This window comes from Balaenoptera ricei, chromosome 6 (genome assembly GCF_028023285.1).
Source record: "Balaenoptera ricei isolate mBalRic1 chromosome 6, mBalRic1.hap2, whole genome shotgun sequence".
Lineage (NCBI taxonomy): Eukaryota > Metazoa > Chordata > Mammalia > Artiodactyla > Balaenopteridae > Balaenoptera > Balaenoptera ricei.
The window spans coordinates 110,703,546-110,719,313 of NC_082644.1; the positions used below are offsets into that span (position 1 = coordinate 110,703,546).

The following is a 15,768-nucleotide window of genomic DNA, read 5'->3' on the forward strand; positions in this document are numbered from 1 at the left end:
CATAACTGTTGGACCAGACACATTCCTTGTTTGGTGGAAGTTTCAGTTTTATAAGTGTCTCATCTTGTCACTGTCTCTGTCTCTCTGCTTTTCTCTTTTTCGAAATCATTGCAGTGACTTTCAAAAAGGCAGTTCATCACAGAAATTTCATTGAACTCAGAAGGATATCAAGGGAATCGAAAGTCACCAGTCAAATATAAATTAGTTCCAGGAAATTTTGTGGGAAAACAAAGGTTTCAATAGCACTTAGAGAGAATAAAAATGATGTGGTTTCCTGGAGAAGAGGAAGATGGGAAGAGAGAGGCAGATATATGAAAACTGGAAGTCATGATTTTGGTAGATCTTGAGCCAATTACTGAATCATAATAAACTCTTTTTTTTTTTTTTTTTTTTTCACACACACACTGTATTTTATTTTTACAAGAGATAAATCGACTGACACCAAGCATTGTATAAACTCTTTTTTTAAAATAAATTTATTTATTTTTGGCTGCGTTGGGTCTTTGTTGCTGCGCGTGGACTTTTTCTAGTTGTGGCAAGTGGAGGCTACTCTTCATTGCAGCACGCGGGCTTCTCATTGCGGTGGCTTCTCTTGTTGCAGAGCACAGGCTCTAGGTGCGCGGGCTTCAGTAGTTGTGGCATGCGGGCTTCAGTAGTTGTGGCTCACAGGCTTCAGTGGTTGTGGCTTGCGGGCTCTAGAGCACAGGCTCAGTAGTTGTGGTGGACGGACTTAGTTGCTCCGTGGCACATGGGATCTTCCCGGGCCAGGGCTCAAACCCATGTCCCCTGCATTGGCAGGTGGATTCTTAACCACTGCACCACCAGGGAAGTCCTCATTTACTTCTTCTGTTGTTAGTATAGATATATCAGCTTTCTTTTGGTTAGTGTTTACACGTTACTTTTTTTCCATCACTTTACTTTAAATTTTTTATATCCTTATATCTGTAAAGTATTAGTTGTTAACAGTGTAAAGTTGGGTTTTGCTCTTTTTATGGAGATTGACAATCATTATATTTCTGGAGAATTTATCTCTTTACATCTAACATAATCAGAATGTATTTGAATTTATATTTTCTATATTTCTATATGTTTTCTAATGGAGACATCTGATTTCATATTTATTGTCTCTTCTCTTTCTCCCTTTTGATTAATTAAATATATATTTTGTTATTCCATTTCCCCCTCTATTAACCTATTAATCATATATTACTATTATTTTATAATTCTTTTTCTGTGCTTTACGTAGAGATTATGTCTTGCTTTTTCTTTAAAAAAATTTTTATTGAAGCATAATGTATACAACATGACATTTACCATTTTAACCATTTGAGATATACAGTTAGATGGCATTTGGTACGTCCATCACTGCTATCTTATTCTAGGACTTTAAAAGGAAACTCTATGGAGCATCAATGCAATTGAGTACTTCACAGCTATGAAAAAATAATGACAAAGGTATCTATGAATCAATGTGGAGGGATTTCCAAGCTATATTATTAAATGGAAGAAAGAAATGTGTAAAAGAGCATCTATAGCATCTTGTGTAAAAAGGAAGGGAAAATAGTATATATATGTAACTTCCCACTGAGCAAGAAGAAGCATACAAAGAATAAATCAGAAACAAATGAGACTTTACCTGCAGGAGGTGGGTGGGAATGGGATAGAAAAGATGGGGGGATGAGTATATTTATTTGTATAGTTTTGACTATGTTATCTTTTACCTACTAAAAAAAATAAACAGAAGATGATGGAGAATAAAACAAAGTAGAATAAAACAAAAAAATGAGCCTAACTATACTTCAAATTAATATCATAATCAGACTAAAGGGTAAAATAGAATAATTAAGTAATTATCAAACACAGAGTTTTGTCTATAAACTACTCTCACAGTAATGGAAAAACTAAGCAAAGTGTTTGAGCTGAAGTTAGTTTCTCATTAACAGTGGTTTGAGTTCAAGATTCTGAAATTACTTGTATTTAAAGATTTAGGAAATAATAAACTTATTCTGGAAAAGAGAATGACTCCTCACTTGGGGAAAGGTGGCATGTGCATGGAAAATGAGAGGCTGGAAAGAACTCTATGGTGTCAAACTAGAATTGGATATATATCAACTTGAACTCATGGGTTTTAATATGTATAAACAGATTGAAACTTATATATTATATATCAATATTGGTTCCCATCCCATATTCTTTCTGTCCCACTCCTGACCCATCTCCTATGGGTAACCATTCCTAGTTTCTATGTCCTGTGTTTCTTTCATATATATTTCCTAGCTGCATCCTCTAAGATCACTTAGATGCCTTGTAAGCAACAAACACACCTAACACCAAATTTGTTCTTTGAATATCAGTCTTCTCTAAAAAGAGCCAAAGTTACTTAGAAAAATGGCTGATTCTAGGGCTGGGGCTATGAATCAAGGCCAGACCAGAGAAATTTTGCTGAGCCGGAAAGTAAAACGTGCTCGGTGAATCACAGGAACACAGGAGCCAGCTTGAAGGGGCTCCCATTGGCCATATCTGGAATAATTTGAGCTTCAAAATGAATAACATTGGTAATGGATTACAACTCAGAGAATAAGTAAGAATTCATGAGTCCATAATGAAATCAATGAAGAAACAGATTAATGGGGAACAAGGGGAAGTTCCTTCTTGTAGGAGAATACAACTAACATAGGAGGAAACGACAGAATTAGAAAATCACCATTTGGCCACCACATTTGCAAATAGTTTTCTTGTATAAGAGTCACCAATGGATTTTAAATATAGTGGGTGAAATTGTAATAAGAGAAGCGTTGTGATTATATAATCTCAAAGTATCTACCCAAATGATACTTATTTAACTACAAAGGCTAAAATAGTAGCTTGCTGTAGAGAAGCTGGCAGACAACACCTTAACCAATTGATCAAGGTTAAAATCACTAGTAATTGGAAAAATTGATATCATGAGTCTTCTGATAACACGTGCTGCGGCATACTGGCTGAAAATCTAAGCCTGAAATATACATACATGCATATATACATACATAAAATAAACATAGCAAAATATTAACCATTGGGCAATCTGGATGAAGTGGATACAGGAATTCCTTGTATCATTCTTACAACTTTTCTGTATGTCTGAAATCATTTCAAAATAGAAAGTTAACAAATCCTTTGTCTCAGCTGTAACAATGTCCCAGAGGAGGGGAGTCTAGGGCACCCCTGGCATCTGGGATACCATCTTCTGGGACTCCAGTCCCTCTAGCTCCTCAAAGGACAGCAAGAAATTAGCCAGAAACTTGGGGACTTTGTTTCAGCTCTCTCATTGGTAATTAAAACGTTATCTTTTGATTCATTTATCTGGAGCTGGTTAAGGAACATGAAAGTCTGTAGAAACCCTGAGGCCACAGATATTTCTTCCATTTGTCTGGATACCAAGTCTCCTGCAGAGAAGCTGAGGATTTTGGCAACAGTCTCGAAGAAGTGTCTGAGGTCCCAGTGCTGAGCAGAGGTCAGAGTGGAAACCTGCACTTGGCAGTGGATCTGCCTGTGTGCTTGTGGGTTTGTGTATGAATATCTCTGTTCATAAGTGTGTGCGTCTGTGTGTATTGTGTATGCTTGTGTACGTGTTGTTTGGTAGTTGTGTGTGTGTGTGTGTATGTGTGTGTGTACTATGTACCTGACTCAGAGCCTGATTCTTTTCCTGAGTTAGACCCAACCCAGGCCCTGTTTTAGCACATGTAGATCAAGTTATCAGCTTCCTAACATGCGATTAGGGACTCCTGAGTCATGCCCGTGATCCTAACATTTGCCTCCTGTTGTTATGACAGGAGGATGTTCCCCACCGGCTGGGCATCACAGCTGAGAGGATGAACTCTCCACATCGGGGCTGCTGGAGCAGATGCCCGACCTCACCAAGGAACCGAGGTCAGAGAGGGCTCAACCACTGCTCAGCAGTAAGTGCTAGCATGTGTACGAGCTGTGTTTGTGGGTGACACAGTTGTGTGTGAGAGCAGGAACCTGTGCTGTTTGCTTTTGTCTGTTTGTATGTTACCATGTGCATGGGTTGTTGTTGGTGGTTTAATGTCTGTGCCATTGACTGAATAGGCTTAACTGCCCCACGCTGACTGCCTTCACCCCAGAAGGGTTTGGGTCAGAAGGGGTTGAAGCACGCCTCCCAGGAATGGGAGTGTGTGTGCTGCTTGTAGTGAGTGTGTGGCTAGGTGTGCATGTGCGTTTGTGGGCATCTGATTAACATTCATGACCTCAAATATTTCCTTAAGTGATCTCCTTCTGGGGCACCATTGGCTAAAATAACCAAGCTCCAAGCGAGTCCCTGTTTCCTAAAAAGGATCTGCTATCACTTTCATATACCTGAGTGTAACTGAGTCACTCAGATTTTGTAACCCTTTACTTTTTTCATGAAACGTACCACACAGAGAAACTCCAGGCATCATGCTGTGTGAAGCTACAGTGCAGAATCACCATCAATCAAATAGTGGTGAGATCTTGGGAAAATTACTTAACTCCTTGGCCTTAGTTTCCACATCTATAAAATGGAAAGAATTAGACTTCTTGTGAAACTTAAAGGGCTTCAGTAAATATTTATTGTTTAAATAGAAGTTAACGTATGTGAGAATTTTTGGCAGTTGTGAAGTATATGAATATGAATGAATGAAATTACTTAGGCAGGGAACTAAGAAAATTTTGGACAACTGTGGCTTCCCTGCATCTCTAAAATATTATAGAATGCTTGACTCCCCTAACAGATAAAAGGGGAAGTTTTCATGTGTAATGATTAGGAGCATGGGCTCTGATGACACAGTCATATTAGATTGAATCACATTAAGTAGCTACTACTTGATAAATTTTAAATTAGAGAAAATGGTGATACATATATATAAAGTAATATATATTATATATTTTGCATATTATATATTATATATCATGTATATTATAGATACATATATACTCACATATGTGTGTGTGCCATCTCTGTCCTCTACTGTACTGTTTTGTACCTATGGAATTTGTATCTTTATGTTTCTATTTTTTAAAAGCTAAAATGGGTGAAAGAACACAAATTCTTGATGAAGCTGTGCAATTTTTTAAAAATCTGGGAATGTAAGGTTGATGTGTGGTATTAATTAGGAAACATGGGTAAAGCGCTTAGCCTAGTACCCAAATGTTCACCAAAATGTTCACCCTTATTATGAACAATAGTTTGTGGACTGTTCTGGTTTGGGAGCTATTCTGGCATCAGGCAGCTTTATTTTTTTACTGAAATATAGTTCACATACAATATTATGTTAGTTTCAGGTGTATTACATGGTGATTTGACATTTGCATATATTACAAAATGATCACCGCAAATGCGTCTAGTAACTATCTGTCCCCAAAGTTATTATAATATCATTGACCATATTCCTATGTTGTATATTACATCCTCATGGTTTGTTTAATTGATAACTGGAGATTTATACCTCTTCATCCACTTCACCTATTTCAGCCCCCATCCCTGCAGTGCCCTCCCCTCTGTCAACCACTGGTTTCTTCTCTGTATCTGTGAGTCTGTTTTCATTTTATTTTGTTTGTTTGTTTTGTTTTTTAGACTCCACCTATGAGTGAGATAATACGGTATTTATTGTTCTCTGTCCGACTTATTTCACATAGCATAGTGCCCTCTAGATCCATCCATGTCCTTGGAACACGGCTGTGAACTGCTTCGAGATGCACTTGAACAGCTCCTGGATGGCCACACTGTTGCCAATGAAGGTGGCAAACATGTTTAGCCCCCAGGGTGGGATGTCACAGATAGTTTTCACTATTGGGAGTCCACTTTCATTCTTTTGCATGTGGGTATCCAGTTTGCCAACACTGTTTATTGAAGAGACTATCCTTTCCCCATTGTGTGTTCTTGGCTCCCTTGTCAAAGATTAGGTGATGGTATATGTGTGGGTTTATTTCTGGGCTCCGTATTCTGTTCCATTTTCTATATGCCTGTTTTCACACCATTAACATTTTGTGTTGATTACTGAAGTTTTGTAGAATAGTTTGAAATTAGGTGATGCCTACAGCTTTGTTCATTTTTATCAAGATTGCTTTGTTGGTCTTTTGTGGTTCTATGTGGATGGAATAAGTGGTGGCAGTGGAACGTGTGTTCTAATACATTTTGGGGTCAGTGGTGTGGGAATCTCAAGGGTTAGTACTGCTCTGTCTGGACCTTACTGCAGTGTATGGAGGGGCAGTTTCCACTGCTGGCTTCTTCAAAAGTCAAGGGTGTTCACGGCCTCTCCTCCTCATGACCAAGCAGAGGGGCGGCCAAAGTGTCACTGACATTAGGGACACCTTCTCCTGGGACTCGAGTGGTTCAGCCCCTTTGTCCCCTGCACAAGATCCATCTCAAGAGGAAGGCAAGATATTGGGCAGTTAGCTCAGCTGGCTTCTTCTCTAACCAGAATCTTGGGGCTGTGTTCCCTGGGGTCTTAGTCCTGTTGGTAAATGTGGACCTTCCCTCTCATTGTTCTAGTTCTTGTAAACAGGCGTGGAAGGTACTAAAGATCCTCAGGCCATGGAGGCATAAGAGATGAGTGTTCAGGTAGCTGCCTGGACCAGCAAGAATTGACATCGATCTGAGCAAGGTGGGGAACCATCACTTTTCCTAGATACGTGCGTTGATATGAGGACTAGAAGAAAGAGAGAGAAAAGTTGTGTTTACGTTGCTTGTATAACCATGTGTTTTTAGTGACTGATTCACACACTGACCCACATGGTGCTACCAGCCACAAGTGGCCATAGAAATAAAATTAATTAAAATTACCTAAAATTAAAATTTTGGTTCCTCAGTTGCACTAGCTATATTTCAAGTCTTCAGTAGTCACATGAAGCTAGTGCTACTGTATTGGACAAAGAAGATACAGAATATTTCCATCATTGTAGAAAGTCCTGTAAAGGGTTGATAATAGAGGGCTGGAAATCTCCTGCAGTGCATGTGTGTGTGCTTGTGTTGACGTATGTTGCTTCTTTTTATGCTATTTGTGTGTTGGGTTTGACTACATGTGATTCTTAATGTGTGTAGTGGAGTTTCTGTGTGTGTGTGTGTGTGTGTGTGTGTGTGTGTATGGTTTGTGAGTTGTCTGGGTGACTGGATGTGGTCTTGGTATGTTTTCTTAAAACAGCTTTTGAGGTGTAATTGTTATACAAAACTGTACATATTGAATGTATACAATTTGAGAAGTTTGGACATGTGCACACACATGTGAAGCCATCATCACAGTCAAGGTCATTGAAATGTCTATCTTCTCCAAAAATTTCCTTGTGTCCATTTTTTGTGGTAAGAAAACTTAACAGGGACTCTACTCTTTTAATGAATTTTTAAGTGCACAATATATTATTTTTGACTCTATGCTGTATAACAGGTCTCTAGAACTAATTCATCTTGTATAACTGAAATTTCATATCATTTGAGTAACACTACGTTTCCCCCTCTCCCCAGCCCTTGGTAACCTCCATTTATTCTCTGCTTCTATGAATTTCTTAAAGTGAAATCATGCACTATTTGTCCTTGTTAAGACTGGCTTTTTCACTCCAGTTTCATCTATGTTGTCACAGATGGCAGGATTTCCCTTTTTTTAAAAGGCAAAATAATATTCCACTGTATGTATGTGCCATATTTTCTTTATCCATTTATCTGTCAATGGATATTTGGGTTGTTTCCATAACTTAACTATTGTAAATAATACTGCAATACACATGGGAGTGTAGATGTATCTTTGAGATCCTGATTTCAATTCTTTCTTGTATATACCCAGAAGTGGGACCAGAAGTAGGATTGCCAGATCATATGGTAGTTTTGTTTTTAATGTTTTTTGGGAAACTTCATGCTGTTTTCCATAGCAGCTGCACCATTTTACATCCACACAAACAGTGTAGCAAAGTTTTTGTTTGCATGTTTTTAAAAAGTTGTGTGTGACAAAATATTCCATTTAAAAGTTGTATATAAGTTGGTCTGAATCCATACAAACCTTTACACTTTTGACTAGGGGTATAAATCAGAGAGGGCCAAAAAGAAGCACCTTGGGTTTTGTTTCTGTGTCACTGGGTGTCACTCTGTGTGCCACTCTGTGTGTCTGTTTTTGTGTATAACACACTCACAGTCTAATTTTCCTCTCCTTGAATGGGTGTAAAGCAGAGAGTGCTGAGTGCTGAGTGACTTGGAAATACGTGTATGCATTTGACCTGGTGAGACAGTCTCACAGCCTGACCTCTTGTCTCACCTCTAGACATAAACAGGCAGCTTTAAACAATTATGCTATGCTAAGTTGATGGCAGTTTGCTAAGTTGATGGCAATTCGTCCAGGTGGTTTGAAGGCTACTGAATTTCTCCAGGGCCCCAAATTTTCTTCATTGATGTTTAATGATTTCCACATTTCCACTTTGGAGAACATAGTGGGGTCAAGTTTGGAACCTTACCAAGTTAATCCAACGACTGTGAGTTCTGATACAACTTCTTGGTCCTACAACATCTGTAATATCTTGGCTCTCTGGCCACATGATTGGGCAAATACTCATGTCACTCACTTTGCGTGTATGCTCAGAACTCAGCCATTTTAAAACACTGGAGATGGAAGGGGAGAGAGAGACAATAGCAGATATGAAGGAAGTTATTTATTGGCAAATTTATTAAAAATGCAGTGAGTCAAGTGCTGTGGATGTGCTCTTCTTCAGGGGCCATTGTCTGGGTGTTTACTGTTTCCCTGGATGTGAGAGTGAAACCCCAGAAGCCAACACACATTTTCAGGAAGGTATTTGATCTTGCTTGATGGCCTCCTCCTATCTTTGTTATCTTCAGTTCCTGATGTGTGATCTTGGTCACACTCATCCTGCCTAAATAATCTATTTATTTATTTATCTTTTCAGTCACTCTCCTTTTTTAAAACTACTATTTCTTTTTTTTTCCTTTTTAAATTTTTATTTATTTATTTATTTATTTATTTATTTATTTATTTATTTATTTATTTATTTATTTATTTTGGCTGTGTTGGGTCTTCGTTGCTGTGCGAGGGCTTTCTCCAGTTGCAGCAAGCGGGGGCCACTCTTCATCGTGGTGCACGGGCCTCTCACTGTCGCGGCCTCTCTTGTTGCAGAGCACAGGCTCCAGACGCGCAGGCTCAGTAGTTGTGGCTCATGGGCCAAGCTGCTCTGCGGCATGTGGGATCTTCCCAGACCAGGGCTCGAACCCGTGTCCCCTGCATTGGCAGGCAGATTCTCAACCACTGAGCCACCAGGGAAGCCCTGGTCACCCTCCTTTTGATTGCTTCTTTTCAGTCAATCCTTTATTAACCCTTGTGACATATTTTCTAAATTAACAATTTTTTATTGTGCTAAAATACGTATAAGATAAAATTTACCATTTCAATGATTTTTAAAGTACAGTTCCGTGGCATTAAACACATTCACATTGTTGTACAAACATCAGCACCATCCACCTCCAGAAATTGTTTATCTTCCCAGATGGAAACTGTACCCACTGAACAATAACGCCTCATTTCTCTCCCCCGCACAAAGCCCCTGGCAACCACCATTCTATTTTTTTGTCTCTATGAATTTGACTATTCTAAGGATCTCATATAAGTGGAATTATACAGTATTTACACCTTTGTGACTGTCTGACTTTACTTAGCATAATGTCTTCAAGGTTCATCCATGTTGTAGCATGTGTCAGGATTTCTTTCCTTTTTAAGGCTGAATAATATTCCATTGTAAGTATAGACCACATTTTGTTTATCCATTTATTTGTCAGTGGACACAGATTGTTTCCATCGTTCGGCTATTGTGAATAATGCTGCTTTAAACATGGGTATACAAATATCTCTTTGGCCCCTGCTTTCAGTTCTTCTGGATATATTATCAGAAGTGAAATTTCTGGATCATATGGTAATTCTATGTTTAAGTTTTTGAGGAACTGCCATTATGTTCCCTTTTTTCCTTCCTTCCTTTTTTGCTTCTTTCCTTCCTTCCTTCCTTCTTTCTTGTCATTCTAAGTTTATGTGTTCAGCACTTATTCTGTACATGGTACATTACTTTCCCAATAATGCTTTAAGTGGTGTGTGTGTGTGTGTGTGTGTGTGTGCAAGACAGACACACGCACATAAGCTGTCTGGCTATAAAGCCATGGAAGGGACTGTATCTTATTTATTACTCTCCCCCTAATGTCTATCGTAGTGTCTTCATTATGTTAAAAAAAGAATGAGGTATTCCTGATTTCAGTTGAAGAGTTTGATTGATGTTTGAATGATGTCTCCAAGTGACTGTGTCAGTGTTCAGACAAATCACATTCCACTGTTCTCACCAGACTGTATGAGGCACCAACGTGTGAGCTCAATGCAGTGAGATTTGTCTGTACAGTGACACAGCCACGTGGAGGAACATATGTGACCGTATGGTAGTCGCTCTGCTCAGTATGTCTAAGTTCCTGACGTTTCCAGTTTCTATTCATTCCCAGCAGAGATAAGAACAGCATGAGGAGGGAGAACCAGAGCAGCGTGTCCGAGTTCCTCCTCCTGGGGCTCCCCATCCGGCCCGAGCAGCAGGGCGTGTTCTTTGCCCTGTTCCTTGGCGTGTACCTGACCACAGTGCTGGGGAACCTGCTAATCTTCCTGCTCATCAGGCTGGACCCTCGTCTCCATACCCCCATGTACTTCTTCCTCAAACACTTGGCCCTCACTGATGTCTCCTTTTCATCTGTCACTGTCCCAAAGATGCTGATGAACATGCAGGTTCAGTGCCAATCTATCACATACGCAGGGTGCATTTCACAGGTGTATTTTTACATACTTTTCGGTTGTGTTGATAACCTCCTCCTCGCGGTGATGTCCTATGACAGGTATGTGGCCATCTGTCACCCTCTCCACTACACCACCATCATGATGGAGAGGGCGTGTGTGCTCCTGGTGGCTGGCTCCTGGATCCTCTCCTGTGGCAGTGCCCTTCTGCACACCCTCCTGCTGGCCCAGGTGCCCTTCTGTGATGACAACATTATTCCCCACTTCTTCTGTAGCCTCCCCATCCTACTCAAGCTGTCCTGCTCAGACACCTCTCTTAATGAGTTGGTTATATTCACTGCAGGGGCTGCGGTTGTCATTCTTCCATTGACTGGCATCCTGGTCTCTTATGGCCGCATTGGGGTCTCCATCCTGAGGGTCCCTTCTACCAAAGGGATCTGCAGGGCCCTGTCCACCTGTGGCTCCCATCTCTCTGTGGTGTCTCTGTTCTATGGAACCATTATGGCACTGTACTTTTCCTCCTCATCGGGCAACTCCAACGACAAAGACATGATTGTCTCACTGATGTACACAGTGGTGACTCCCATGCTGAACCCCTTCATCTATAGCCTAAGGAACAGAGACATTAAATTGGCTCTGGGGATTCTTTTCAGAAACAATCAACTTTTCGCCAAGTGAGGATCAGCTAGCCATGTTCTTATTTCACCCACTGACCTTGTCAGAAATGTCCTCTTAAAAAGTTGCGTGCCGACCACCCATGTCTCTAGCACCTTCCCATCTGTCCTTTACAGTCACTACGTTATTGGACCAATCCCTTTCACTTTCGTCTTATCTGTTGCCCATTTATTCTTCCATAATCCTAAATATGGCATTGCCCACAACATACATATGACTTGTGGTCTTCAAAGCACCAAACTCCTTATTAGTCAGATATGTGATTGATCATTCTGAATACGTTGCACTACTGTTTTATCTTCCTGAAGAGAGAAAGACTTGCTAAGATAACAACACACACACGAACCGCCTCTCTCAAAAGGAAAACATGACACTGACATTTTATGCTTCCTTTTAATGAAGAAATCCGGTTTGTTTTAAGCTAAGATTAGAGGTATGAAATACGATTATATTTTGGACCAAGCTATACCTTCTCATATCCTGAGTTTCTGATCCCCAGGTGGTAGACGGTCAAGATTCTCAAATGTGTTATGGCACTTCACTTTTCTGTAATGAAATGAACATTTGGAATCTCAAGTAGAGCCAGTTTAAGTTTTGTGGAATATTCTTTTGATAGGTTAAAGAACCCTCCTTAGTAATAGGTAATATAACTTTTCATTATAACTCACAGTTTCTATCTGTTGAAATAAATGAGATATAAACCAGCTCCTTATTTCCTCTATCTTGTCTAGTGTTTTCCAGAGCTACAAATATTCAGTTAAGTTTCTAATGTTTAGTTTTGGTAAAGTCCAGAATGCTTACCCTCTCAATGCAGTATCTAGTTAATAAAGTACTTTTGATTGTTTGCTAAAACCGAAATAAACTTTAATTTGATTATGCCTGTGACAGTAGGGAACCACAGAGTAGTCAATCCAACTACCATATTTCCCCATTCTAGGAAGGCTATTGTTTTTCCCTCTAAAATGGATTTTTGTGTGGAGAACAGCCTACAGCTGTCTGATTAATTTTAGTCTGGGAAAATGAGTGTTGTCTTTTTCCCAGAGATCTCATTTCTAACAGGAAAAAACTAAAATATTTACTGCTGACTATTATGTGCCACGTAGTTTTCTCCATTCTGGGAATACTAGTTAAAAAAATTAACCCCCTTGTAGAGTTTACATTCCACACTCCTGTCCCTGCTCATTGTGTTCCTTTTTTTCCACGGCAGTTTTGAACCTTCTAACACACCATAAGCTTTACTTATTTTTAAAATTTTCATTGTTTCTTTACTGGAATGCGAGCTCTATGGAAGATGGGTTTTTGGCTGAAATAAGTAAGTTGTAAGTTTTGTTGGTAGGTAAAAACTTCTATGAATAAAGGAGGCATAAAAAAGGGGAGCAAGGGTGCTGGGGGTGAGGTACATAGTTTAACATTGTGTGGTCCAGGTAGAGCTCATTGGAAAGATAACAATCAAACAAAGATGTCAGTGAGGACAGGTAAGTGAGCCATGGGAGGATATGGACAAAATCATTCCAAGCATGGGCATCAGCACCTGGAAATACTCTGAGGGGACATGGTGCCTGGCCTATTTCAGGGACATTGAGGGGCCTCTGTAGTTGGACAGGGCCAAGTAGGGGAGGATGGTAGGCAATAAGTTTAGAGATATCAGAGGACCAGATTTGTAGGGCACTTAAGGTCATAGTAGGTGTGTTAGTCTAGGTTCTCCAGAGAAATAGAACCAATAGGGGGTGTGTTTGTGTGGAGAGAGAGAGAGAGAGAGATTTATTGGAATTGGCTCATGTCATTGTGGAGGCTAGCAAGTCCAAAATCTGCAGGGTAGGCTGGCAGGCTGGAAACCCAGGGAAAAGTTGCAGTTTGAGTCTGAGGCAGCCTGCTGACAGAATTGTCTCTTCTTTTTTTTTTTTTTAAACTTTTTTGGAGTATAGTTGATTTACAATGTTGTGTTGGTTTCAGGTGTACAGCAAAGTAAGTCAGTTATACATATATATAAATCCACTCTTTGTTCTTTTTAAGAGTCCTTTCCCATATAGGTCATTACAGAGTATTGAGTAGAGTTCCCTGTGCTATACAGCAGTTTCTTATTAATTATCTATTTTATATATAGTAGTGTGCATATGTCAGTCCCAGTCTCCCAATTTATCCCTCCCTCCCTTATCCCCTGGTAAGCATAAGTTTGTTTTCTACATCCATGACTTTACTTCTGTTTTGTAAATAAGTTCATTTGTACTTTTTTTTTTAGATTCCATATATAAGTGATATCATATGATATTTGTCTTTCTGTGTCTGACTTACTTCACTCAGTATGACAATCTCTAGGTCCATCCATTTTGTTGCAAATGGCATTATTTTGTTCTTTTTTATGGCTGAGTAATATTTCATTGTATATATTTGCCACATCTTCTTTATCCATTCCTCTGTTGATGGACATTTAGGTTGCTTCCATGTCCTGGCATTTACATTTCCATGTAAATAGTGCTGCAATGAACACTGGGGTGCATGTATCTTTTTGAATTATCAGAATTGCCTCTTCTTTGGGGGAGGTCAGTCTTTCTCTTAAGGCCCTCAACTGATTGGATGAGACCCATCTACATTATGGAGGACAATCTGCTTTATTCAGCGTCTGTTGATTGCAATGTTAATCTCATCCAAAAAAATACCTTCGTGGAAACATCTAGAATTGTGTTTGACCAAATACCTGGGTCCTGCAGCCTAGCCAAGTTGACACATAAAATTAACCATTGGGCTTCCCTGGTGGCACAGTGGTAGGGAGTCTGCCTGCCAATGCAGGGGACGCGGGTTCAAGCCCGGGTCTGGGAAGATCCCATGTGCTGCGGAGCAACTAGGCCCGTGTGCCACAACCACTGAGCCTGCGCGTCTGGAGCCTGTGCTCCGCAACAAGAGAGGCCGCGATAGTGAGAGGCCCGCGCACCGCGACGAAGAGTGGCCCCCGCTTGCCGCAACTAGAGAAAGCCCTCGCACAGAAACGAAGACCCAACACAGCCATAAATAAATAAATAAATAAAATTTTAAAAAAAATTAACCATTATAGTAGAATTTTTGGTTTTCAGTCTGAGTGATTTTGGAACCTATTGGAAGAGATTCAATAGAGGAATAACATGACCATACTTGATTTTTTTATTGTTTCTTTAAAAACACCCAGATTTTTTGAGGTGTAAGTGACATACAATAAACTTTGTATATCTAAGGTACACAATTTGACTAGTTTTGACATTTGTATACACCCATGAAACTATCACCACAAGCCATCAAGATCATGAATTTCCCTGATGCCTACCCTACTGCTCTCTCTTTACTCCTCCCATCTGGCCTCAGGGGAACCACTAATCTGTTTCTGTCACATGGATTAGTTTGCATCTTCTAGAAGTTTAAGTGGAATCATACAGTGTGTATTCTTTTCTTGCTGCCTTCTTTCATTCAGTGTAAACATTTTGAGATTCATTCATGTTGTGCTGTTTATCAATTCTTTTTTTAAAATTGGTGTGTAGATATACCACAGCTTTTTGATGGATATGTGGGCTGTTTCCAGTTTCTGTCTATTAAATAAAGCTGTTATGAACATTCTTTTTTTTTTTTTTTTAATTATTTAATTATTTATTTATTTTTGGCTGTGTTGGGTCTTCATTTCTGTGCGTGGGCTTTCTCTAGTTGTGGCAAGCGGGGGCCACTCTTCATCGCGGTGCGCGGGCCTCTCACTATTGCGGCCTCTCTTGTTGCGGAGCACAGGCTCCAGACGCGCAGGCTCAGTAGTTGTGGCTCACGGGCCCAGTTGCTCCGCGGCATGTGGGATCCTCCCAGACCAGGGCTCGAACCCGTGTCCCCCGCATTAGCAGGCAGACTCTCAACCACTGCGCCACCAGGGAAGCCCTATGAACATTCTTGTATAAGTCAATGTATACATATATACATTCTTTTTCTCTAGTCACATGCTAGGTATATGTTTAACTTTTTTCCCATTTCACTACTTTTATTTTTTTAAATTTTTATTGGAGTATAGTTGATTTACAATGTGGTGTTAGTTTCTGCTGTACAGCAAAGTGAATCAATTATACATATACATATATCCACTCTTTTTTTAGATTCTTTTCCTATATAGGTCATTACAGAGTATTAAGTAGAGTTCCATGTGCTATACAGTAGGTTCCTATTAGTTATCTATTTTGGTATATGTTCAACTTTTAAAGAAATTTTCAAACTGTTTTATATTCCCACTAGCAGTGTATTAGAGTTCCAGTTCTGTCATAGCTCAACAACACTCAATAGCAGTGGTCCTTTCAATTTTAGCCATTCTAATAGGAGTGTAGTGGTG

The 15,768-nt window shown here is 39.7% G+C and overlaps 2 protein-coding genes and 1 long non-coding RNA gene across 3 annotated transcripts in view; 1 reads left to right on the forward strand and 2 right to left on the reverse strand.

Moving 5' to 3' along the window:
* Positions 1 to 15,768, reverse strand: part of LOC132367347 (uncharacterized) — a 124,801-nt gene that overhangs the window by 41,653 nt on the left and 67,380 nt on the right. The window lies entirely within an intron of this gene.
* Positions 1 to 15,768, reverse strand: part of LOC132367346 (olfactory receptor 1L3-like) — a 64,425-nt gene that overhangs the window by 8,477 nt on the left and 40,180 nt on the right.
* LOC132367958 (olfactory receptor 1J4-like) lies at positions 10,503 to 11,444 on the forward strand. The gene has a single exon (XM_059926561.1). The coding sequence runs from the start codon at positions 10,503 to 10,505 to the stop codon at positions 11,442 to 11,444; it is 942 nt and encodes a 313-aa protein (XP_059782544.1).

What these genes read in the sequence shown, in the direction of transcription:
- LOC132367958 (XM_059926561.1), top strand. Translation starts at nt 10,503, where the DNA reads ATGAGGAGGGAGAACCAGAGCAGCGTGTCCGAGTTCCTCCTCCTGGGG.